At 39.9% G+C, this 23,630-nt stretch overlaps 1 protein-coding gene across 3 annotated transcripts in view; it reads left to right on the forward strand.

The window, feature by feature from the left end:
* AFF2 (ALF transcription elongation factor 2) overlaps positions 1 to 23,630 on the forward strand; it is a 348,828-nt gene that overhangs the window by 314,876 nt on the left and 10,322 nt on the right. For all 3 annotated transcript variants that reach the window (XM_075763452.1, XM_075763453.1, XM_075763454.1), the window contains exons 13-20: positions 2,906 to 3,140; positions 5,129 to 5,268; positions 5,720 to 5,783; positions 9,086 to 9,222; positions 12,573 to 12,644; positions 13,005 to 13,098; positions 16,470 to 16,519; positions 20,433 to 20,647. In XM_075763452.1, the coding sequence (XP_075619567.1) occupies positions 2,906 to 3,140; positions 5,129 to 5,268; positions 5,720 to 5,783; positions 9,086 to 9,222; positions 12,573 to 12,644; positions 13,005 to 13,098; positions 16,470 to 16,519; positions 20,433 to 20,647 (1,007 nt within the window). The remainder of the gene's footprint in view (positions 1 to 2,905; positions 3,141 to 5,128; positions 5,269 to 5,719; positions 5,784 to 9,085; positions 9,223 to 12,572; positions 12,645 to 13,004; positions 13,099 to 16,469; positions 16,520 to 20,432; positions 20,648 to 23,630) is intronic.

The raw sequence follows: 23,630 nt of genomic DNA on the forward strand, positions 1-23,630 counted from the left end.
TTGCTTGCTTGCTTTCTGCCCTAAAAGAAACCAGGCTGAAAAAAAAAGCAGATGGGGAGCCTTCTCATTCCTTGATAATTGGCCTTTTCAGCCACAGAGATTAAACCCTGCAGCCACAAGACCATCAGTTCTGCTTGTATTTTTTCCTTGCACTTTTATTGTGTTTCTCCTTAGATTTTAAATATAGTTTAACTAACAATCATGTCAGCAAATTAAACCATTGAGTCTCAGTAATTATTGCAATAAATTCATTCAAAATTAGTGATTACTGCAATCAAAGACCAGTTTCTTAGCCCATTAACAGCCCAAAGCAAAGTGACAATCTGGTTAACTGCTGGTAACAACCTATTTCATGGAGGTTATTGTTAACATAAATGCTTTGGCGTAAATCTGAGGGCGGTAACATTGCTAAATAAATTATCGGCTTAATTCCTGCGAAAAATCATAAGATTAAGTGGGCAATGGAGAAAAAAGGGGGGGGAAAAACCCAGACAGAGTAATAACCATAAGGTATTGATGGTTTGGTTTTGTTTTTTTTTAATTTGAGTTTTGTAGAAAAAAAATATCCTCAAGTGCATTTTCCTTTGTGGTTGAGTCTTCCTACCCACAGAAAGACTTGCATGCCAGAGCTGAGTAGCAGCACCTATATCTTGGTTTGCCCCATCTTATATTCAGGCCCAAAGATGAAGTGAACTAGTGAAGTTTTAAGTAGTGAAGTTTTTACCATGGTACCTGCAGCCTTCTTAATTTTTTCTTAATCTCTCTTAATCCTTCCACCTCTGTAGCACCTGAGGACTGTTGTTTCAATTGCTTTATATTTGCAGTTGTAGACTCTGTGCAAGGAACAGAGTCCTGCCTTAGCCCTGGAAGTAGCCAGGAATGTGCTGAGGAACCTCACTAGGGGTGCAGGGTCAGATCCTAAAGGGGACTTGGCCAGTGGCTCACAGTCAGTTGTTCTTCAGACACTTTTAAGATAGATCTGCCAGACACGGTTGCTCTTTGCTTTGCGAAACTGTACCAGGGAGAAGGAAGAGCTTCACACACCCCCATGCACAGGGGCACGAAAAACCACTTTGCTCAGTGCTCCCACCCGTATATGCATATTCAAGGTTCCCTGTGCAGGACACTGGGATGGGAGGCAGAGGCTTTGGATTCTGCTCCTGGGTATTTCATTAACTGTCTGCTTTGCCTCTGTACAATCCAATAACTCAGGAACGCTTTCTTGGGGCAGTGCCTACCCTCCTTCAGAAAACTTTCCTCTGGAAGAAGTTCAGAGCGTTATTGTGCTATAGCTATGGTAACTTGTCTGAGTTCCAAAATGCCCTTTGGGGGTAAGAAAGATAACAGATGGGGCTTTGAGTGAGAACTTCTTGAAGGACATGTTGCAGGACCACATGTGCATAAAATCAGTCTCCTCAAAGAACTGCTAGTCTCTTCCAACCTGGTGGTTTTCCTTTGATCTTCTTCAGGCCCATGTGTTTTCTGAACAGGACAGCATCCATACCAGTCCTACTGTAAGACAATGTGAATTCTGTGTTCATTTTATTTCTTCAGTCTGAAGATCTTTAATATCAGAGAATTTCAAATAAGCTATTTTTAACTTTGCATCAGTCAAATTAAAATAGTTTTGAGTAGAAGAGCTATAAAACCTGAAACATGGGGAGTTTGTTTGATTTCACACTGTGATTTCACAGATAGGCTAAAATGGTTTTGTATCACTAAAGGTCCAGAGTAGGGGAATGACCAAAGCAGGTGTAGATATAGATACTGTTGGTGAAACTGCAAAAGAAGCCAGACTGGAATGAGAGAGAGCTTCAGAATGGGGAGTGAGGAAACTTGGGTTGCTTTCTGTTCTTTCCCTGGTTGCTTTAAGGCAAAGTAGATCTATAATTCCTGACACTGACTGAAAGTGACTGGGAACGAAACATAAATTCTTGTTGACTTAATTTGGTATTGAAATTTTAGTCAATAATCATGAAAAGTAAATGATCATGTAGTGCAATATTAGATGTCTAACAAAAGATTAAAATTCAGGTTATCTTCATTGACTGAGCTAGGACAGTACCTAAAATAAAAATCTATGAGTAGATTAACATGTTAAACAGTCAGTGGTGTGTTGGGTTTTGGTTTTTTCTTTTTTTGATGGATTTGAGGGGAGAAAGGTCTAGCAGGTCTTTTTGGTTTTACTGTGTATCACAGCTGCCATTTCTAGCCAGCTAACAGTTTCTGTACATAAAACAGACAATAGATTATCATATTACTTGAGCTTTCATGTCAAAACCACATTCATTTTCTGAATCACGTTCAATTCATCAACCAATATTTGCTCAAGGGCTTTTGCCAGCTACAATGTATCATTTTAATATAGTGTTGAGCATTGGTTTTATTCTAGAGGTCAAATAATTATTATCTTGTTATTGTTATGGTTATCATTTTGTAGTTGTTATAAATTTTTTTTTTTGTTCACATGCCATGTGCTATTATGGTTTTTTGCAAAGGTTGCTTATGTGGGGCCTAATCTGCCTCTTAAAAAGATGCTTAATGTTAAACACATAAATAGTCATACTTGATGTCAAAGGAACTAACCCCATGCATAAAACTTTCCAGCACTTTGCTGAGTCAGAACCTCTATGACCTCTCAAATGAAGACTGACTCAAATTAGCATTTAAATTGGGTGCAATTTGTACTAATGCACTGGAAGTTGTCCTCTAAAGCAGGAGGTTTCTGCAGCCATTGAAAAGGCAGGGGTAGCTCTTCTGTTTTCACTGCCTGTCCCCTTTTGACTTAGCTCCTAGGACATATTTGAGGGCAGAGCTGCCTTCTCAGTAAATAAAATCTAGAACTTTGTGCTATGGAGGATTAGCCAAGGTTCTTGAAATGCCACTGTTCTTATCTGTGTCCCAGGAGCAGCGGTAGCTCAGTGAAGAAGGTGGCAAAGAAAAGAGAAGAGAAGCTGTTCCCTCCTCCGTTATCCCCTCTCTTGGACGAGCCTGTGCACCGGCGGCACAGCAGTGACAACAGCTCCTTCAACCAAGAGACCAACATCACAAACACCTCTCAGACCAGCAGCTCTTCCTCCTGTGTTTCTAAACACAGAAAGAATGAAAATAAATCCTCTTCTAACCCCAAAGGAATCTGTGTAAGTAACCGACCTCAGTTGCTGGAAGTGAACAAGATAAAATAAAATTAACTTAGCTTTGTTCTGTTTGATTTTTTTTTTTCCCAGTATCTATTTTTAAATGCTTATGTAGCCTCAAGCAGTGAGGAGTGGATTTTTGCAGAGCTGGGCTTAAGCAACTCTTGCAAGTTCCATTTTTAGGTCAGCATTAGGCATCTACTTGGCATTGTGTATCACTCCCTGAAACACCCGGTCCCTAAGCCTCAGAGGAGAGCCTTTGCAGCCAAAACCTAGCTGCAATTATAGTCCCTTAACTCGGTAGCTATCACATGCACATTTGGAAAATAAAGCTTCAAGAATTTTGGTATCCATCACCTGAATAATTACCCCAAATTGTCAGCCAGAATTAAGCACTGTATTTATACTGAATGTTGCGTCCTAAACTAAACAGACAATAAAAATCTAACCAAAAAGCCACCTGTCCTTAGCACACTTAACATGGAAGTATTTTCTCTCAGGTTTGCAGGCTCCCAGCTTCCAGCAGTAAGGTTTATTTACACCTAATCTCTATTAATTACATGTATAAGCTTTTAGATACCATGTAAATATGGTTTTCCCCTCTCCTCCCAAAAAAATCATTTTGTTAAGGTCATCTCCCCATCAAAGATTTTCACACAGACAATTCTTTCTTGCTTGTTTTTCACCAGATTCAGATGGGTTTTTTACTGAAAATACATGAAAAAGAGCCAAAACTAGAAGCTGCAAGGCAAATTCACTAAAAAAAAGTAAAATTTCACATCAGTTTGTCATCGTCTTTTTAGGTTAAAAAGGGAAACTTCAGGTTTTTGGCCCATTTTAGAAAATAGTCCTCCCTCTAGAGTTTCAAACATATCATTTAGTATCAAACTGTATCTTAGTATCAAAATTAAACAACAAGAAGAAAATTCTGTTACAGAAAAGGACATGCATAGCCCCATTTTTCACAGTTCGCCACTTTGTGAGAGGTTGTTACCCTGCACTGTAATAGTAAAACTCACAAGTTGCCTTGGATCGTAGGTGACAAATCACTTCACCTTATTCATTCATCCCTGTTGCTTTCTGATATCATTGTGTCACTTCAAGCTGCGAGAGTAACACACATGCCTTCAACTGAAATCAATGCCAAAATGAACTGCGTATGTCAGCAAATAAACAATGCTATGTAAACAGCAGGGCCACTTCCTCTCACTCCCAGCATCTCTACTCAGATTTATCTTGGGTTTATCTATTATCCTGATACATAAAATATTTGTCTTCTAGAATATGTTAGACTTCTTTCCCTAGTTCATTGGTTCATCTGTAATTTAGATTGCCTGGTTGTGGACCTAGCTTGCAAGTTGCAATTGCCTGATTTAAATGCTTCTGTTATGCTTCTGGTTTTAATTAAGGAAAAGTCACAAGTCCTGACTTCTGCTTTCCACTCTTCTCTCTGTTCTGTGTAGCAAGGGTACGGAAACTGTTCCTTGCTGAAATCCGAGCAGACTTTTCAGACCCCTTACAGTTACCTAATAATAATATAGAAAAAAGCCATCACCTTAGTGTGATCTACCTTGAATGAAGCTGAGTTTACATCCAACCCTGCTGCAGTAGATTTCCCCACCCTTGCTTTAACCAGCGTCTCTAGTCACTAACCGCGGTGTCCAGGCTGACTTCACCTAGGAGTGTAAATTAATGAGTTCAGGTGAGGGGTCAGAGGTAGAGTCATATTGCCTAATTAATCTAATAGGTTTATGTTATAAAGGACAGAAGGGTGGTTTTGTGGGGTAACCTGGATGTGATTGGGTATATATGAATGCTACTTTGTGCCTTAGCCGTTTTGTTTTGTTTTGTTTTGTTTTGTTTTGTTTTGTTTTGTTTTGTTTTGTTTTGTTTTGTTTTGTTTTGTTTTTAGGGGGTAGATATGAGGGCTTATATTGTTGGAAGGTGCTTGTTTGAACTATGAAGTGTTGGTAACAGTGCTTTTTTAATAGGAGGAAGAATCTCACAATACACCAACAGCCAACACTCTTCTTGACACCAGCCATCTAGAAGCAGACATCTGGTCTGCAATGCCAACGCTTTCCAATGGGAGTTCTGAGCCCAGAAGACCCAAAATAACATTTGATGATGTGTAAGTATTATTGGATCTCTGTGCTAGAATTTTCATGCAAGCAGAGCTCCCGGTGAAAGAGAGTATCACTGATTAATGAAGGCTCTGTTGATAAATGTTTTCAAATCATGAATGTTGGTTCACGGTAATTCTTCTTCATTTTTTTTATTTTAGCTCCTCTAATGGAAACTTCTTATACTTAATTAATTTAAAATATTTTCCTTTTCCTCTGTTCAGCACACATTAATGGGTCCTTTGGGTGGCCAGTTTCTACAGCTAGTTATTTTACATTCTGGTCACCCATCATATCTTTGCATATAGGAGCTTCAGATTAATATCAGGTTAAGATTTAAAGAGATAAGTGGGCGTATGTGTTGAAATTGTTCTTGGAAGCAGTCAGCAATTTTCTTAAACAAAGTTTGTCCAACTGTATGAAAACAGAGACTTGAAATAATTGATTTTGTCTTCTTAGGCTTCACAATGCAGATTATTACATGCAAGAGGCTAAGAAGCTAAAGCATAAAGCAGATGCATTGGTAGGTATCACAAGTTTTTTTGTCTCTTTCCAACATTGGGTGTTACAAAAATGTACATTCTGAATGTCATCTAAAGCCTCAGAAACCTGCTGTTGACTAAAGTATGGTTCAGATTGTGCTCCATAAACACACTGTCCACAAGTCAAACCCTGAGCAGCGTTCCTAGCCTTTAAGAATTTGTCCCCCCCAAAAAAAGAAACTGCTTACAATAGCTGGTATCTCTTCTGAGGAGGAAGAGTCATGCTGTTTATGAAGGATGTGAGATAATTTCATGAAAGATGATATGTATTTGAAATTTGTTTTCCTATTCACTTTGAGCCTAAAACAGAAGTGTTGAAATATTTCATAGCAGAAAGTTAAGAAAGGCAAATCACCCTCCACCCCATTATCATGTAGTAAAACTGTTTGATAATTCCAATCCAATTGTTTAAAATTTGCAACAATTTTTAAATAGTACATTCATTTTTATTGCATGCTTTTAGGCTGGTAAATAAAGACTCAGCACGCTTCTTCCCAAAAAATCTTGCAATGAGGTAGTTCAATGCTGGGAAAGCTTTTTTCTCTCATTTTACCCCAGATGAAATTCCAGTAAGATTGACCTAATTTTGCAAAGTGTTTCAATTTTGATAAAACTACTTAATCTGACAGATTACACTCTATCATAGTTTGTTCAATCCAAGCTATTGCTAGCGCTGAAGTGCCTTTAATAGCCATTTGCTTTGTAGGTAGGGACTTTGCTCCTGTACGCTACATAGAGTGCAGAACAGCAGCTCCTTTAAGTGGGCTTAGTGGAACTTGACTCCTCTGTTTATTTAAACTAAGATGTCTAAACTGGAGTGTGGCCATTCACTTTGCCCCTCAAAATCACAACTGAAAAAGAACTGGGTGATTATTCACCTCTCGCTTTATTATTTGTGGGGTTTTTACATGCATATTGTATCATTCCACGTCAGAGATTTAGTGCTTGGAAATAATTGTTTGTCAAACAAAAAAACAATCACATGCTATGTTTTTAAAAAACAAAACAAATGGGGGAAAAAAAAAAAGGTGCTCCCTTTTGACATGGGGCACAGCGTTACCAAGTGTGTTTTCTGTGGGAGGTGGGTTCAGTTTTTTGGCAACCTGCCGTGCCTGTCAGTAAGTTATCAGTCGTCCCTCCTGACCTGCCCCTGTGACCTGCGCCGATTCCTGCAGCCTGACTCAGCAGAGCCTGTTCAGCCAGAGCCCTGACATCTGCACACAGGAAAGGCTGGCAGAAGCAGACTGACAACAGCTCCCACAGCTGATTGACCTTTAAGAAAATACACATGGTTCTGGCACAGGGCTGCTTGCTCCACGCTAGCAAATATTTACAGGCTAAGGCTCCTGATGATCTCAACATGCTATGTCAATCCACTTCCCTCCATAGCCTGATTCACTCAGAAAGTGTCGACCTGTCTCCCATCCTCTTACCTTCAACTGTGCCTTGCGGAATCAGGGGTGTTTCTCAAGCAGAACTAAGAGGAGCAGGCACAGCACATTGTGCTGTTGCCTGCAAGCAGACCTTGCCTGTCGCATGCAGTTTGACACCCCAAGTGCTCTTATGGGAATGCGAGGCCATCCGCTACGATACAATTGTTGGCAGACATAAATACCCATGAACATAGTATCTGCTTTTTCTTTCTGCTATTTAGGTATCAACTTTTTTTTTTTTTCCCCACTTGATACAGCTGCACACAAATTATCTCCATGTAGCACATTTGCTGTGCAATCCTGTAGTGTTAGTTGTCCTATGGAAACGATTGCTTCTGGTTACTTGGTGCTGACATGACAAAGCACACACAGCATTGAAAGATGTGTTGCAGTGGCTAGAAAGATAATGCATGTGACCTCAAAATGTATCAGCAAACGTTAATGAGATTTGTGGCAACGCTGTTCCTGAGCTTGTACAGAAAATAGATTTCTGGTGAAGGGCGAGGCATTTTGCGTCTTGTGGGAGCAACCCCATGAAAACCTATCCTTGTCTGGGAGGGCAGTAAGGAATCAGCTCATTTGGGTGGGCTGCTGCAGTGGCGACTGACTGTACCATATGGAAGAGATCTTGGAGACCTCGCTCTGTTCTCCACTGAGCTGTGATGAGCTGGAGTAATTCCACCTACTCCAGCAGAGTCAACATAGAGCGAAGGGCAGGATCAGATCCCATTTCTGGCTCAATCTGTGTGTCTGTACTAAATCTGCTTGCAGCTAGATTCCTTTTTTTATACCACAAAAAGCCATCTTTGGAAGACTTGCAGCAGGGAGTTTGAAGAATGTGCTGAGAAGTGGCCATTGGAATAGAGAGAAATAATTTAGGAATATTTCCCCTTCTGTGATCATTCAAGTAATACCTATCCATTATACAAAGGCTTTGTACATAACCAATGGACAAGAGCAGAACTTGAAATTAAAGGTATGCAGAAGGAACTAGTTATAAGGACTGCTTAGAAGTAGCCACAAAGGCAAATATACTGTTACCTTGGACCAATAGTAAATGCTCTGTTTAACATGTCGCTAAGGATAGGCTTCCATTTTGTGAATGGAAAACATATGCAGATGCATCAAAAATGTTTTGATAGAGACATACAAAGAAATTTTTAAATTATTTAAAGTATATTGGATCTCTTATATCAAATGCCACATTAGTAGAATTCTTACATCCAGCTATCAAAAATTGAAAATGTTAAATACTATTATAAAATACTTACTATAAAAATGTCATATATAATATTCATTACACATAAAAAAAGAAATCAGTATGTCTAAGTCAGTTTAATCACAACCATTATGAGGGCTAAAACCTTTTGCAATAAAATCCTAGTAAAATAAAATATTTAGCAGTGCTATATTTTCTCCTTTTTTTTTTCCTGCTCTTTCAGTCATCACATAAGTGATGAGATTTTTTTCTGGTCAACAGTTAACACAGAATGTGACATCTGACAAAGGGCATGGAGTTGTTACTTAACCCTTGCATGGTGACATTCAAACTTTGTTCATATATCGAGGAGCAATATGGATTTGTTCAAACATGCTTAGTGTCCCTCATTGCCTGTGTAAATACATGCATGTCAATGAACATACATTGACTTGCCACGTCTGGCCATATACTACCTGAAAAGATTTGATAAAAACATAGACCCTGCCTTAATTGCTGTATGAATTAATTTTTAACAACCAACCAGCATCACTTTGCTTTCATCCTAATGCTAGTGTTGCTTTGTATTATGATCTGTCTACCTAGAAATCAAAGCTGAAGGATTTTCTTAACGGTGTCATTCCCATTTCAGCTGGAGAAGTTTGGCAAAGCAGTGAATTATGCTGATGCTGCCCTCTCCTTCATCGAGTGCGGGAACGCTATGGAGCGAGATCCATTAGAAGCTAAATCTCCATACACCATGTACTCAGAGACTGTGGAACTCATCAGGTTAATGTCCTTTCTGTGATCATTTTCATAATCTCATTTCAGTCATAATTAGAACCTGCTATGTTTTAAAAAATACCATTTCAACGTATTAATGATTTGTCCAAGGCATCTTCATCTCAGAAGTCATCATAATTAGTTCTTGCCATTTTATTAATGTCATGGAAAATTTATAATTGATGGACACTGCTTTTATAAATTATCCCCTTTAGAGGTTATAATGTGAGTGTTATAATTTGCAATATTCATAAAATTAAAATTGAAATGTAGTGGGTGGAAGTAAAGTATAGTAATTTGACTGTTTGGCAATGACACTTGTCTTTTAAAAGGTGTAGTTTTATAATTCAAAACATTAAAGTGAGTCTATCAGGATTTCTATTACAAACCCTGTTTTTAGAGGTTTATAACTTGGCTGTTAAAAAAAAAAAAGCTAGAAACTTGGCACATAAGATCATAGCCAGAGCGGAAGCTTTCTGCATGTATTGTATTTTAAAAGTATATTTTTTAATGTTAGAGGAATGTGAACCAGCTGAATAAGTTTTAATACAGTTTTGTAGACTCATAGGCTAGAATACGGATGAGAGCGCCTTTGCTTACTAACAAAATGTCTGAATTATTGTCTTAAAATCTGCTACTGTTCCCTATAGCTGTTTCATAGTGTTGGCGGTGTAGAAATAATAATGAGTAACTAAGGGCTTATTTGCTTTACTTGTGCAAATTATCAAAGTGAAATCAAGCAGGATTAAATTTACTCGTAAGCAGAACAACAGGATTTTCCCTCTTCACTGTGACACACCTTTGCTTTCCCCAGTGTATGCTGGGAATATCACCGTTAATGTCAGTGTAATTACTGGCAGTTTACGCAAGAGAAAGAAAAGGAGGCAAATCAGGACCTAAATGTGTGGGGTTTAATATGATAAAGGTGGTTTTTTTTCAGTATTTTAACATGCCAGGTTAGCTATTAGGGACTGCCAAAAATAATGCATGTTTTACATTTTGAATAAGTAGGTATTTACATAATAAAATGTATCAAATCTTAAGAAGCTCTTACTCTCAGGTAAATAATATGCCTGTTAAATACTTAAAAACATGTTTTTTACACTCTACACTTCATAAAGAGAAGAAGAAAACCTAAAGAGATTACTCCACAAAAAATGACATTCACGCAACACTTAGGATCCAAAGTAAACCCTTGAGAGCGGAGGATTTAAGAAAAGGAGCTGCCTACCTCTGCTCCTCTGTGCTGAAACTCCCCCTGCGCTCTGACAGAGGACAGTTCAGTACTTTGTGTCCCGAGCTACACAACTACAGTTGTACGGCAGGATAAATTGTATTTAAAGAAGTATGCTTCATAGTATAGAATGGTAAAGAAGCTACTTCATAGCTTCTTCATAGAAGCCTGCATTTAGTTTTATTTTTTAAGAAAACCGCACAGCGCAGTTGAAAACATTGTTCCTCAGTCCAGCAGCCTGTCTGTTCAGAAGCAAGCAAACCAAAAAAATCTTTGTTCATTCAAGAGCCACAGCACACGCACCACTTAGAGGATGGCAGCTCTAGGAGTAGCTCACACACGGGCGATACTTGCAGCTCCCCTCCACCCCACAGTGCCGGATGGAGTGAGCTGAGTGTAGGGCTGTATCTTGGAGCAACTGGCACTCATCAGCGTACTCAGCCCTGCTGCCTTCCTCTTCCCAGCAGCTCCTGTATCAGCACAGTCCTGCTGCAGGCTACGTGATAGGTAGACCTTAGCATGGAAGCAGCACCTGAAGTACTTTTGGCTATGGAAGAATCTGGAGGACTTTGTTACTATAGATCTCCAATTTCTAAATAGCTAAAGTCAGGTGAGATTAATTCCACCACCTACCATCAAAGGTAGAGCTTAATTTACCAAGTCTTGTAGGCAGCATCTTGTAGGCAGCCAGTGAGAGACTGATTTGCCCATTTGATTGCTGTCAGTGGTCAGCCATGGAAAAAAGGTGATTGCCCAGGGGAGCAGCAGGCTGGTACAGGTTCAGTAAACTCCAAATACACAATTCTTGTGGGCTACAGTGGGTGCTGAACGTACAAACCAAGTGTGCAGCTGTGCACCCACTCTTTCTCACACATGGCTCCTAATGTTAATGTAGATTTTTACTGTGAGATAAGAAAGAGAAAGAGATTTTTCTCACCTTTACTCCTCCCTTCATCAGAGGCACTGCTTTCCCCTTTTGCATTAGCCATGTCTGCCCTGAGTATCTGCATCAGACACCTATTTGTGAAAGCAAGTGGAGCATCAAAGAGATTGGGAATATCAGATCTGACTGTCAAAGGTGTTTTAATGGTAATGCTAAAACCCCTAACATAACACTGAAAATCCCAAAGAGACATAGATCTCTGTGTTTGATCAGATTCATTCAGTCTGACTGGAACAACAATACCAAAGAGCAGGTGAGATAGGACATGGAGGAAGCACATCAGGTGGTGTGCTACAGCTGCAAGCTGGGGGCTGATGATGGGGGTGGTGGGAGGAAGGCAGAGCAAGAGCAGCACTGCCTCCCTGCACTCCATTACCTCCTTGTAAATGAGAACTCATCAAGACTGCCTGGATACCTTAAAACTTTCTTACGCAACGCTGAACCCTATTACTTATTCTAACACAAGTACCTGTGAAATTGCATTAGGGCTCAGAACAATGATTTTATGCGATGAATTGATTTTCAAGAGACTAAATGCATGGAATGGAGTGTACTCAGTTAAATAAAAAAAGGAGAGAAGAGGTTGGAATACTCAGTCCTTGATCATCCAAATGCTGGACAGCAACAATTACATGGAAAAGGAAGACCAAGTACACAAGACTCATAAATTAATGGATCCAAGAATTTAAGAAGCTGTGAACGTGACCTTTCCTGTATTTAAAACTGGTTTATATATAAAATATATTAAAAGCTTTGAAGAAGCATTTATGAGAAGGATTTTGAAGGTATTATTCAAGCCCAAGGTATTATATGTAAAACCTTATTATATATGACTCTTCAGTACATATAGGGCCAAGATCTTATGCTTCTGTCTAACAGCCATCACAAATGTTTGCAGGACTCAGCCTAGATGGCTGGATAAAATATCATTAATATGCCCAAGAATAATTCACCTCATTGGCCCAGAAAATGGGTTGGTGATTTACTTTAGCCCTCCAGATTTTAAGTGGTGCTTTCTGTTGAATTTTGCATTGATCTCACCATTACAGAACAATGTGACCATTAACTATTGCAGTCCGAGAAGAACATCTATGTGTGGCTGTTATTTTTCAGAGTGTCACTAGTATTCCTGGAAACATCTTAACTCTTAATTTCTTCTCTCCTCACCTTTCTGACAAGGTATGCAATGAGACTCAAGAATTTCACAGGCTCTTCTGCCACAGAAGGGGACAAGAAATTAGCAGTTTTATGGTAAGTCCCATTGCGACAATGAGGGAAGCAGCTAAAATCTTAAGGAGGACTTTAAAAGTACTGTATTACTTAAGCAGCTTACAGAAGATCATTATTCTTGTTTTCCATTAAACTATTAAAGGATAACTAATGGATTTCTTCAGCAGCTGACTAAACATTTATTCTTCTAATTTATACTCTTATCAAGATGGGATTTTAATGCTTTCGACCACTTTTTTTTTCTTCCTCCATTTGCTTATGTTTCAAAATCTAACCTTAGAACAGAAACTGCAAAATATAGGTCAGCATTATTTTTTTTTTTACAGTTTATAGGTTTCATTAAGCAATGGAATTAACATAATCCTTTCCTAATTACCACAGCTACCGATGCTTATCACTTCTCTACTTGAGAATGTTTAAACTAAAGAAGGACCATGCTATGAAGTACTCCAGATCTCTGATGGAATATTTTAAGGTAATCTTTATTCTGTTTAATTTATTGATATGAAATGAAATTCATACCAGCACCAAGAGCTCTCACAAGTATAACTGCGTGACTTAAAAGTCCCACATTTAACCTCTCCCCTGGGAAATGCAGACAGGATGGCTGCCAGGGAGTGGGGACAGAAGTGATTTGGGGGATTTTTTGGATTAGTCACTTGATTCAAAGGACCATATGCAGTAATTCTACTAAAATAACATTATTCTCAACAGCATGTAATGTTTATGCAAGTTTCTGTAGAGGAAACTGATTCTTTCAAGATTCCAATGTGCAAGTGATTATGAACTGACCCCCAATGAACCATAATAAAGCAATTATTTAGGCTTTAGTTAGTTGAATTTAGATTTTTAAATTCAGTGTGTTTTGCTGAAGCTTGTTGCAGACTCCTTTTATTTCTGTGGAACTTCAAATTGCCTTACGTACGTCCTGAAAGTTTGCCTTTTTCTTGAATGGAGTGGAGATCAGCTGACTGTCGTGATCGCTGATGTTTTCCTTTACCTTGTCAAATGCTGTTTACCCCATGTAAGAATGACTAGCTCTCACCATTCCTAAATTACGAGACAAAGAGAATCTTACTTCAGCTCTGCCAGGGTTTTGATGTTTATATTTTACTGGTTAATGCTGTTTGAAGCATACATTAATTCTTGTACTTTATTACTACATATTATTCTATAATTATGTAATTATACTGGTTTGTCAGCCCATCAGTCTTTTTTTGTTGGTTTTTTCAGCCTCCGTGAATTTGTTCCAGGCTTTGACATATTAGTACTGCAAACCAGTAAAACTTCTAACACTGCAGTTTTAATATTTTCGTGTAAATGGTGATTAAATGGTCCTTCTGCCGTGAAAGGTCTAGTAGTATCATGCTAGCAACCACCACCTAGTCCTGACTTCTCTGGTGTCCTCTGTGTGTATCTCTGGAACTTCAGTAATGTTACTCCTGATCTTCTGCTTAAATGGAGGTTCTCCTGACGTCATTAGGAGTGCCTCTGTGGTATTCACAGCGTTTTCAGTCAGGGCTCTACACAACAAATTACATTTGAACCAGACACATTTATACCCTCAGTATTTTCATGAAATGTATTCCATTCTCTTCAGATTTTATCCAGGATGAATGTAGATTGTTTCTTAAAAATAAGTTATTAGACAAATCATTTGATAAACCTTTTCTGCAGAAAGTAATGTTTTCTTTTTAAAAAAAATAAAATAAAAAGGGGGCAGGGGGGATTCTCCCCTTAAAGCCACTTTACTTCCTCTAGCTGTGCAAATAGGTACAATGAAGAACATATTATTATGCCCAGCATAAGACCATTTTATTGCATCTGCACAGAGAAAATGTCTTTTTATGTAAATGAAAATAAGAAAAAAAAATTTAAACCTAATAAAATAGACAAATCAGGAATGCTGAGTTTAGGCATCCAGTTGAAGCTTAATGTTTCAGCTAATGTTACTGTGTGTATGCTCTGGGCACTGTAACTCACGTGCTAGAAGTAATGTTTGAGTGTATACAGATTATATGTTCAGAATCTTTTTGTAGCAAAGGCATAGGAGGAGAAAAGAAAAGAATGAGAGCTATTAACAACGTATTAGTTTTGTACTGCTGCACAATGTTCTCTGTCTTCACTAGCGAGAATCTGTAATACAAATGAAATAGATTAACTATTTGAATAGAGTTGTTATTCAAAATTTTGCACAATTTTAACTGTGAAAAGCAGCCCACTGTTTACAGCAGAGCTGGAGCAGAATTTTTTGGCACAATTTTTTTTCATATTTTTCCTCACAAATGGCACTTTGTCCAAATTGAAACCATTTGTGGACAGAACTGGTTCTGATTAATTTCTAATTAAAAGTTTTGAATTGATACTTTTGACATTTCAAAACAGAAAATAACCATTTAATCATAAAAGCAGTTTTGAAATTTAGAGGCAGCTTGGATTAAAATATAACTAAAATGATCCATTTTTAAAATTAAAATCAAACCTTTTAAGATCAGCCAAAGTGGCATCCTTTGATGCATTTCACTAAAAGTTCAAGGAAGATTTTTTTTGAAAATGTGTTGTCAATAGTCATTGGCAAAAATATTTCAAATATTTTCATTGCCAAATAACTACCTCCAATTGCGATCTAGTCTTAATCTTGACAGATCTAGTATTTGTCTCCAGATACTGTCAGGAACGATCCCCAGACAGTAGAAAGTAACATCAAAGCTGCTGCTGGGAGTTTAGGATCTCCCTCCTTCTTACGTATGAGTGGGTGGCAAAAATATACACTGCATATGCTCCATATTGCAAAACACTCCGATTCATGCTCACGTCTTTAATGAAACGCAGTCGCATGCTGTATAGGAATGTACAGGCAAGGCCAGTATCATGGTTTGGGCAATGTTTTCTGCTTTGGTCAACACTGTTTGCCATGTTGAGCTGCGTTTTAGACGTCAAGGGCAGGATTTTGCTCCCAGCGTCAGCTGCGTGACCTTGGGCCACGCCCTAGGCTGCTCTGCGCTCCACTGAATCTGTGCCTCACATGCAAAATAGCAATTACAGTAACCAGATGAATCTTGTAATAATGATGGTAATACTTTGCAGAGAACTTGTAAAATTTGATTGAATTTTCACTGAGCAGGCTGACCTCTTTGCAAGGAAGCTCAGAGTGATTGTTTTCAGAAAGCACACATAGATAGCTTCAGCCCAGATACTACCACTTTTTATGGGAACTAAGTTAGATACCACCCAGTCTGAGTAAGACTGGAAAAATCTGGGCTTTACTGTTGCTGGGCAATCTTTTTGTACAGAGTTGTACAGGGTGCTACACAGACATGAAAGGCAGAATGAGTAAGCAGGTAAGGGAAGTCAATTTGTGCAAATAAAATACATAAAAACAAGGGCATTCAAGCAGATCCATACTAGAAGTTTTGTTTCTACTACTACCTGAATCCCAAGCCATCTTCCCTAGCAATTTGGGAGGGATTCATTTCATTAATGCATCAACCCAAATTATTTTTGTTTCTTATTAAAAGAATGTAGGTCCCCCTGAAGATAAGAAGTCGTTTGCACTCTGAAGAACTTAGGTTGTAGAATAAGTTTCAGTGGTAATTAAACCACTTCTTTGTGAACTACGTCTGCTTTTACTGGGATTTTACTGTATTCCCTCTTTCATCAAGTGACTTTCAAGCTACTGGTTGGAACCTCCCAATCATCCACCAGCCATTTAATTATGGGACTCATGAACTCTTCTGCTACATGCACTGTCGCTCTTGCAACGAAAACAGGGAGTGTTGAGTCTTGTGTCATCAGTATGCATGCACTTGCATCACCTTTATTTACATTTTGGTTTTGTACTTACAGAACTCTTCAAAAGCCTCACAGGCCCCCTCACCTTGGGGCGGCAATGGAAAGTGAGTATTTTCTGCTGAGTACTTCTGTCTGGGAACGAGTGGTTCCAAGAGGGGGGGAATTGTTTTGGTGCCTCTAAAGGCAAAGGACAGGCCGTGACTCAGTGGTTTGGGAGCTACAGGTATGTTTCAAATACGTAGCGAGTAGAAAATGTTCTTCTGGGCTACAGAATTGATCTTACAGCAGCCTTGGGCTTGTAGGGGTGAGGGCCTCCCACTGGGCTAAATCAGGCACCCATGTGAGCCATCCAGGGTGGGTGGGAAGGAAGAGCTGAAACACACCTTCATCTTTGTGCAAAGCCTCCTTAATTCTCAAATCAGCCACGGTGGGTCTGTGCTGAATTCTTTGGCAGTTTGCTTCTCAAGCCAAATGAAGGCCATAAAAATATCTGTTAATTAGCTAGCAAGTACGATGCCATTTCAGGAAGCCAAAGTAAAGTTAACCTTCATTGCAATGATTTTTCAATGATTCGTTCAGTAATGAAAGACCAATGAATATTTCATTGATATATGGTAAGTGCTGTTTAATAAAACTGAAGGCGTAATAGTGGTGAAAATGTGATGGCACTTAGTCAACCAATTATCAGTGGCTTTATACTAACGTTAAAACACCCTCGCCTCAGATATGAAGTCAAGGTAATGCAATTACGATCTCCTGTTCAATGAAGGTGCATTGCTGCTGCAACCTTGCCTTTGTCTTGCAATGTCTCCTGCCACCTGACACACATTTCTCCTGCTCCTTTCTCCTGGCCACACATACAGATACAGGTAAAACAAAGGAGAAGGACTTTACCTTTCGTTCCTTCTTTGAGTAGGCTGAATTCTAGGTGACAATTATTATCTTTAATGGTCTCCTTCTGGTGGTTCCTAAGAAGAAATGACAATTAGACACTCCTGAGGAACCAAATAAGGAAACAAAGGAATAAAACTGTAGAAGGGATTGAAGTTTAGCACAAAAAGAATTGAAGTTTTCCAATGGACTTTGTCCTGATTCAGTGCAAAATCAAACATGACAACATTGTGTTTAAAGGAAAATATTGTCTTAAGAGACATATTTTGGTGTGTGTGTGTATATATACACATGCACCAAATACACAAAATTATTTTGAATATGATTGTGTATAAATATATTTAAGTATAGATTATAAAACAAACTGAAGTGATGAAATACAAAATCACTTTAAACAAAAAACGAAAAGGTATTTTAACATTGGAAAAACAACTACTAATTTAAATTTTTCAATATATGCCAGTTTTTCCAGGCATTTTAATGTCAGCGAAACCTTGTATTGCAATAAAAATACGGTAAGATCTACATAAAGTTTTAGTGCTGAAAGAGACCACTGGAGCATTACCCCTCTTTTATTCCTTAAGGAAGTGGCTTATACCTAAAAATGTCATGGAACAGAAGTTATCCTTTTATTCCCATCCTATAATAGATCGCTATGAAGTGTGTGCTCTGCAGGTGATGACATCTCCCTTGCTATTTAAAGGAGCTGATTAGGTGCCCAGGATTTAGAATCAGTGGGGTTTGACTGGAGGAAAAAATTCTTGTCCAGCCACAACGTAGGCAGCAGAAACGCAACATCCAGGTCAGCGTCACTTCTAACCTAACGCCCAGCTGATCGGTCTCTTCCCACTAACTTTGGAGATAAAGCTCTGAAAGTGCACATCTCCCTTTTCTATTCTGAGAAGGAAGCACTTGACATGTGAGAATAACTGAATATGACAGGGCCTTGTTATCATGGTGTTATTATGACACCTGTGACCCAACACAGAAAGACCACAGTCCACACTTGGGTCTTCTGTCCCCTCTGTCTGGAGTCTCAGAAGAAAAGCTCTCCAGCTGGCTCAGAGTTGCTATATATCTCAGGTGTCTCCTGGTGGCCCCAAGGATTGTTGTGGGCCTGGTGGTGCCACTGGCAGCCTGTGCTCTGCGTTCTCCAGGGCTTCTGGCTCTACAGTTCCCTCTTACTCCCCTGCAAATTTTTGCCAGATGGGAAGAGAAGTCGCACACCGCAGAGGTGAGACCAAATACCATCAGGGTATGGCACCACTGGAGACGGATCAGCAGTCTGGTTCAGAATGGGGAGACAGCAGGGTATTCTTAAATCTTTTTTTGAACAAAGCAAAAGTTATCCATTGCCATGAAGTATAGTCTGCTCAGGATCTCAAACCATCAAAAATCTCAGCTTGGCTTACTGGAATTTCTGGCCATTTTTGTTTGAAAGGGTTGTGAACCTCTACAAAGTTGGCCTGAGTTCCAGGCTGGCAATGAAACAAATTTTCCCTGGTTTCATTACAGAAATGTTTCCCACCTCTAGCGACAGAAAGCACAAAATAGAGAGATTTAATAGACTCACCACAGTAATAATGGCTGCGCACAACAGGGTAAATCCAATGAACAATGTGCTTTATTTGGCAGAAGTGCGTCAGCTTGTTGTAAGTGGTTCTTACAAAATACTCCTGGTTCCCTCAGATACTTATGATTTTTAACTGCTCCCAAACCTAATCTAGTATAGTTCAGCTCTTCTGTGCATTAAAGACGCTGTGGCATGTCAAGCAACCAGGATGTTTTGAGACTTAAAAATAAAACGTTTGTGCTGTAGGACATGCTTAAACTATAACCCATAGGTTGTGTAAAGAGCTACTAGCTGCTGAATTAGTGCAGTCTCTAGCTCTGAAAAAAGAATATCACATCTTGAGGAGCCTGTTCTTGAGCACAGGTAATAGCTGGAAAATCTGCAGCAAAAGCTGTTGCCGCAAATGCCTCTCGGCCCAAGGCTGTGCCATGGCAGCAGTCTGTCCTACAGCACCTGCAAGGTATCAGTACAGCAGGTCTGTGCCCACACTTCATCTCCAGGACCACTGCCGGTGGCTTGTAAAGCCAAGAGGAGGAGCCTTTCTATCCTGGGGTTTGGATCAGGGCCACCATGAAGTCTGAGTGCTTGATGCTGTTGCACAGCATGAGGCATCAGTGGCCGCCTGTCAAGAGAGGGGTTGCAACATCCCCATCCGGAGAGTTTTGGTGTCTTTGCTTCATGCAGAGAGCGCCGGGAGCGTCTCAGCCCTGCCTTTCAAGTCTATGCCACAGCAAATCAAATGCATTTGTTTAGGTAAGTGGTTCCAAATGGGGGCAAGAGAAGAGATTTTTGGAACCGTTAATTTTGTTCACTGAAACAAATTTTCAAAGCGAATAGCTGTATGTGAGCGTTCAGCACTGCACAGCTCTAAACACGAGCTCGCTGTGCTGACCTCCGCACTGCCTGCAGCCAGCAGGTGATTCCTAATTGCTGGTGTTAGAATTAAAGGAAAATCTATATTAGAACATTAGTGCTGCACTAAGTAGGTAACTTAAAACACTGCTCTGTACAAAACTGTGTGGATGAACCGTAGGCAATTAGAAACAAATCTCCATAGCCAGTCTTAAAGAATCCTATAGAGATATTCATAATCCTACAGTACCCTCAGCTCCTAATACTGCTCTGCAGGGTGCTTTTAAGACTTGCACTTTACTTATTGTGGTGACTGTATTTGGAGCAAACTGTCATTGTGGTTTCCACAAAATGCTTTGATAATAAGCCAATATTGCACATTGAGTGTTTTCTAACTGCCATTGCAGCTTCTGGCAGCAGGTAGAAAAATCATTACCGCTATGAGATACTTCTTTCTCTGAAAGATTGCTCTATTTTTATGATAGATTTTTTTTTTTTAAATAACAGGTTCATTTATAGGGAGAATTAAATCCCTTTTTATTTTCAATCGTTCCCAGTTTATAAGCTGTCCTCATAAAACCAGGAGATACCACTGCACATTCTCCCCTGACTGGGGTGCAGAATTAATTTTTCAAGTGCATTTAGGATGTCAATGAAATGGTGCATGTGAGGGGGACTCACTCTCCCTTTACCTCTCGCAGGAGCACAGAAACGCCATCGCCCATGTCCCTGAGCCCGTCCCCCGTCAGCTCTGCCGGAAGCAGCGCAGGCACCGCCGGCTCCTCCTCGGCGGGGACCATCACCATCCCTCAGCGCATCCACCACATGGCTGCCAGCCACGTCAACATCACCAACAACGTCCTGCGGAGCTACGAGCACTGGGACATGGCTGACAAGCTGACTAAGGAGAACAAAGGTGCCCCACTCAGCTGCTTCTTTGTCCCCTTTGGCTCATCAGCTTTAGCTTTCTTTCTGTTCTCATAGGCGTTGTTGGGAATTGGACCCAGAACCACCACATCTAAGAGCATAAATGTGACAGCTTGAGCAAACAGACCAAATCTGCTCGCTGGTCACTGTAGCCAATGCGTGTCTTCTCTTGTCAAGCACAGAGGGGGATGTGTAACACACGCGGAACATGGGGTTATCAGAGCAGCTGGCAAATAATTTAGCGAACATGAGCCCCAAGTGGTGAGAGCTTTTGAGTCTGCAAATTCGTTCACAGTTTCAGCTTCTCGTAGAGCACTGAGGTTATTTTCAGACTGCTCTGTCAACAGGTTCAAGACTATTAAAATGCTAGCTAGGATAATAAGCAAACATTAGATGTTAAGTTTATGCAGGGAGTCCGATTAGGAGATGTCCACTGAAAGCCACGACCTTGACTCTCCTGTGGCTGGATTGCAAATCTGCTTGTTTATTCTTAGCAACAAAATGTAAGTCTTTACCACAGTCGTTTCAAAGGAGTTTTGGCAAGCAGTTTGTGACTGGGTTGTATTGAGTATAGTGGACTGGCTGAGATGTAACTAAAGGACAAATTTGGCGTATTGTTGGCCAGCTGTGAACTTCCCCATGATAATGTAATTATTCAGATTCCAGCTTTGGGCTTACACAAATCATTGACAAAGCTTTCTTTGACACTAGAGATGCAGAGCCTAACTGGGAAATATTCTGATCATGAATTGGCTCATTCTCTTAAATTATATTGAGATTTCATATGGCTGACTTTTCCTGACAAATGTGCTCACTGTATGCAGTTTGATCTTACTCCCATTAATGTCAGTGGCAAATTTCCACTGATTTAGAGAAACTAAGCTTGAGATTTATAGAGTTTTATGTCTGAATGGTGGGTCATAATGATCTATCCCTGGATGAGGAACAATAATAGAAGTTCTGTCCAGTCCTCCCCACTGCTTCTTGTCTTTGTTCGCATTGGTTAATTTAGTAGCAGTGCAGTCATTTTGGATTTTTTCCATAGCTGCATCCATTTTCACAAAATGTGAAAGTGATTCCCTGTCAAATGTACTGCAGAATGTTACAGTGGGAATGCAGAAGGATGCTCTGATAGGAGAAAGAGATGGCGATAATCTTGTAATTAGCTCTGTGTGTTGTGGAGTTGTTAAATGTTCTACTTGGTATTGAATCAAAATAGCTCAGGCATTCAGCCAGCAGACAGAAAATGTACCCAGCCACTGCTGTTATCAGTCCTAGAGCTGGATGAGAAAAAACCTGCTGACTTTCTTTCTGCATTTTACCCCCTACACTCATCTTTGTTCTCATTTTGATTTACGATCAAATAAACCCAATTCTGCAAAGCCATATAGGAATAGCCTTTATTCAGATGAGCAGTCCCTTTGACTTCAGCGGGTCTGGATGCATGAATAAGGGTTTCTTACATGAGCAAGACATCTAGGGTTGTGCCCTGTTCTTTCATATCTTGTTTCACAAACTGCAGCCGTGTTACAGGGAATGGAAAGCTCGTGTTACTTCAAATTTCATTTAAGTATTATAAACCATTGGAGAGAGATCAGAGTTTCATACATGCTATAGCATGCCCATCTTTACATTTTGTCTGGAAAGATACCTCATTTCTAATTAAATACTCGATTTAAAGTTGCATGCTTAAACACAATTAAACTGCAATTTGAAAAATTCATGGTGTAACAAAAAAGTCTCGAAGCACTGCTGTGGTACTCTGCTGGTCTTTGTCATATCACACGATGGATTCCATGTACAGAAGGATATATTTGAGATGCTTTGATGTGAGAAATGTTACAATGTTTCATGAAACCCAGCTGTAATTATTTTAGTAGCTGTCACCTGCACCTCTCAGATAACTCAAAACACCTATATCTTGCTGGCTGGGACAGGACTCATCCCTTTCCCCACAGCTGTCTCTAATCCATGGGTGCCAGCTGGACCGGCCGTTGCGGTGCCCGAGCTGTGGTACGCTGGCGTGTGGACTGGGAGTTCAGAGATCCCCCATGGCAGCAAGCAGGATAGGTGCAAACCCCAGACTCTGCCTCGAGTCCCAGGTGAAGGACAGATCTCTTGGCCTCTCTCTCAGGGCTTGGGGCAGTCAGTTCATCACAAAAAATGAGATTTCACACACACCCATATTGAAATAAGAATGGTCTCAGAAAACCCAGACAAACATAAACCAAGAAAGAAACCCACGTTTAAGATGATAAAAATGAATTTAAAAAAAAAGCAAAAAACAAACAGATCCAGTGACTTTTTTTTTTTTGTGGTCAGCTCTCATTGTTTCTGTTGTTGTCTGAATCACAGGGTGTGTCTTGCCCAAGAACATGTCCCTGATGAGCTAATGGAGATGGGTATGAAAATGTGGCCCCATCATTGTGATGTCTAATAACCTCTACCTCTGGGTCTTACTGCTGTCGTAGATGTTTCTTAGGTCATGCCCATGCAGACATAAGAGATGTCTTGCACGTTGTAGGAGCTGTGCAGCCTCCCCTTGTCCACGGCTGTCAGCTTAGGTTTTGTGCTGCTCTGAGTATGCCTGCACCCTCCCAGTTTGGACTTGACTCATGTCCAGCTGGCTCAGAGCAGGAGACAGAAGCCTTTCTTGTCAGCCTGACAAAAGATGTGCCATTAAAATAAAAAGGCGTAGCAAGGGGGAGAACAGCAGAACTGCGACCCGCCAAGCTGATCTGGTTTGAAAAGGAAAGCGGGAACATACTGCCCTGTACTTCTGGTTGAATTTCCCCTGGTCAGTAGAGTTTAGAGCATGTGGGAGAATAGATGGAGTTTGTCATGAACTCTGTATCTGTAGCAGGCCAGGCTAAACTGCAGACTTCCCAAAGCCAGCCCATGGGCTCGTTTGTGTTGGATCACCTAGAGAGTTGTTCACCATTTATAACATCAAACTCTCAGCTGACTTGACA

The sequence above is a fragment of the Balearica regulorum genome, chromosome 11, assembly GCF_011004875.1.
Source record: "Balearica regulorum gibbericeps isolate bBalReg1 chromosome 11, bBalReg1.pri, whole genome shotgun sequence".
NCBI classification, from domain to species: domain Eukaryota; kingdom Metazoa; phylum Chordata; class Aves; order Gruiformes; family Gruidae; genus Balearica; species Balearica regulorum.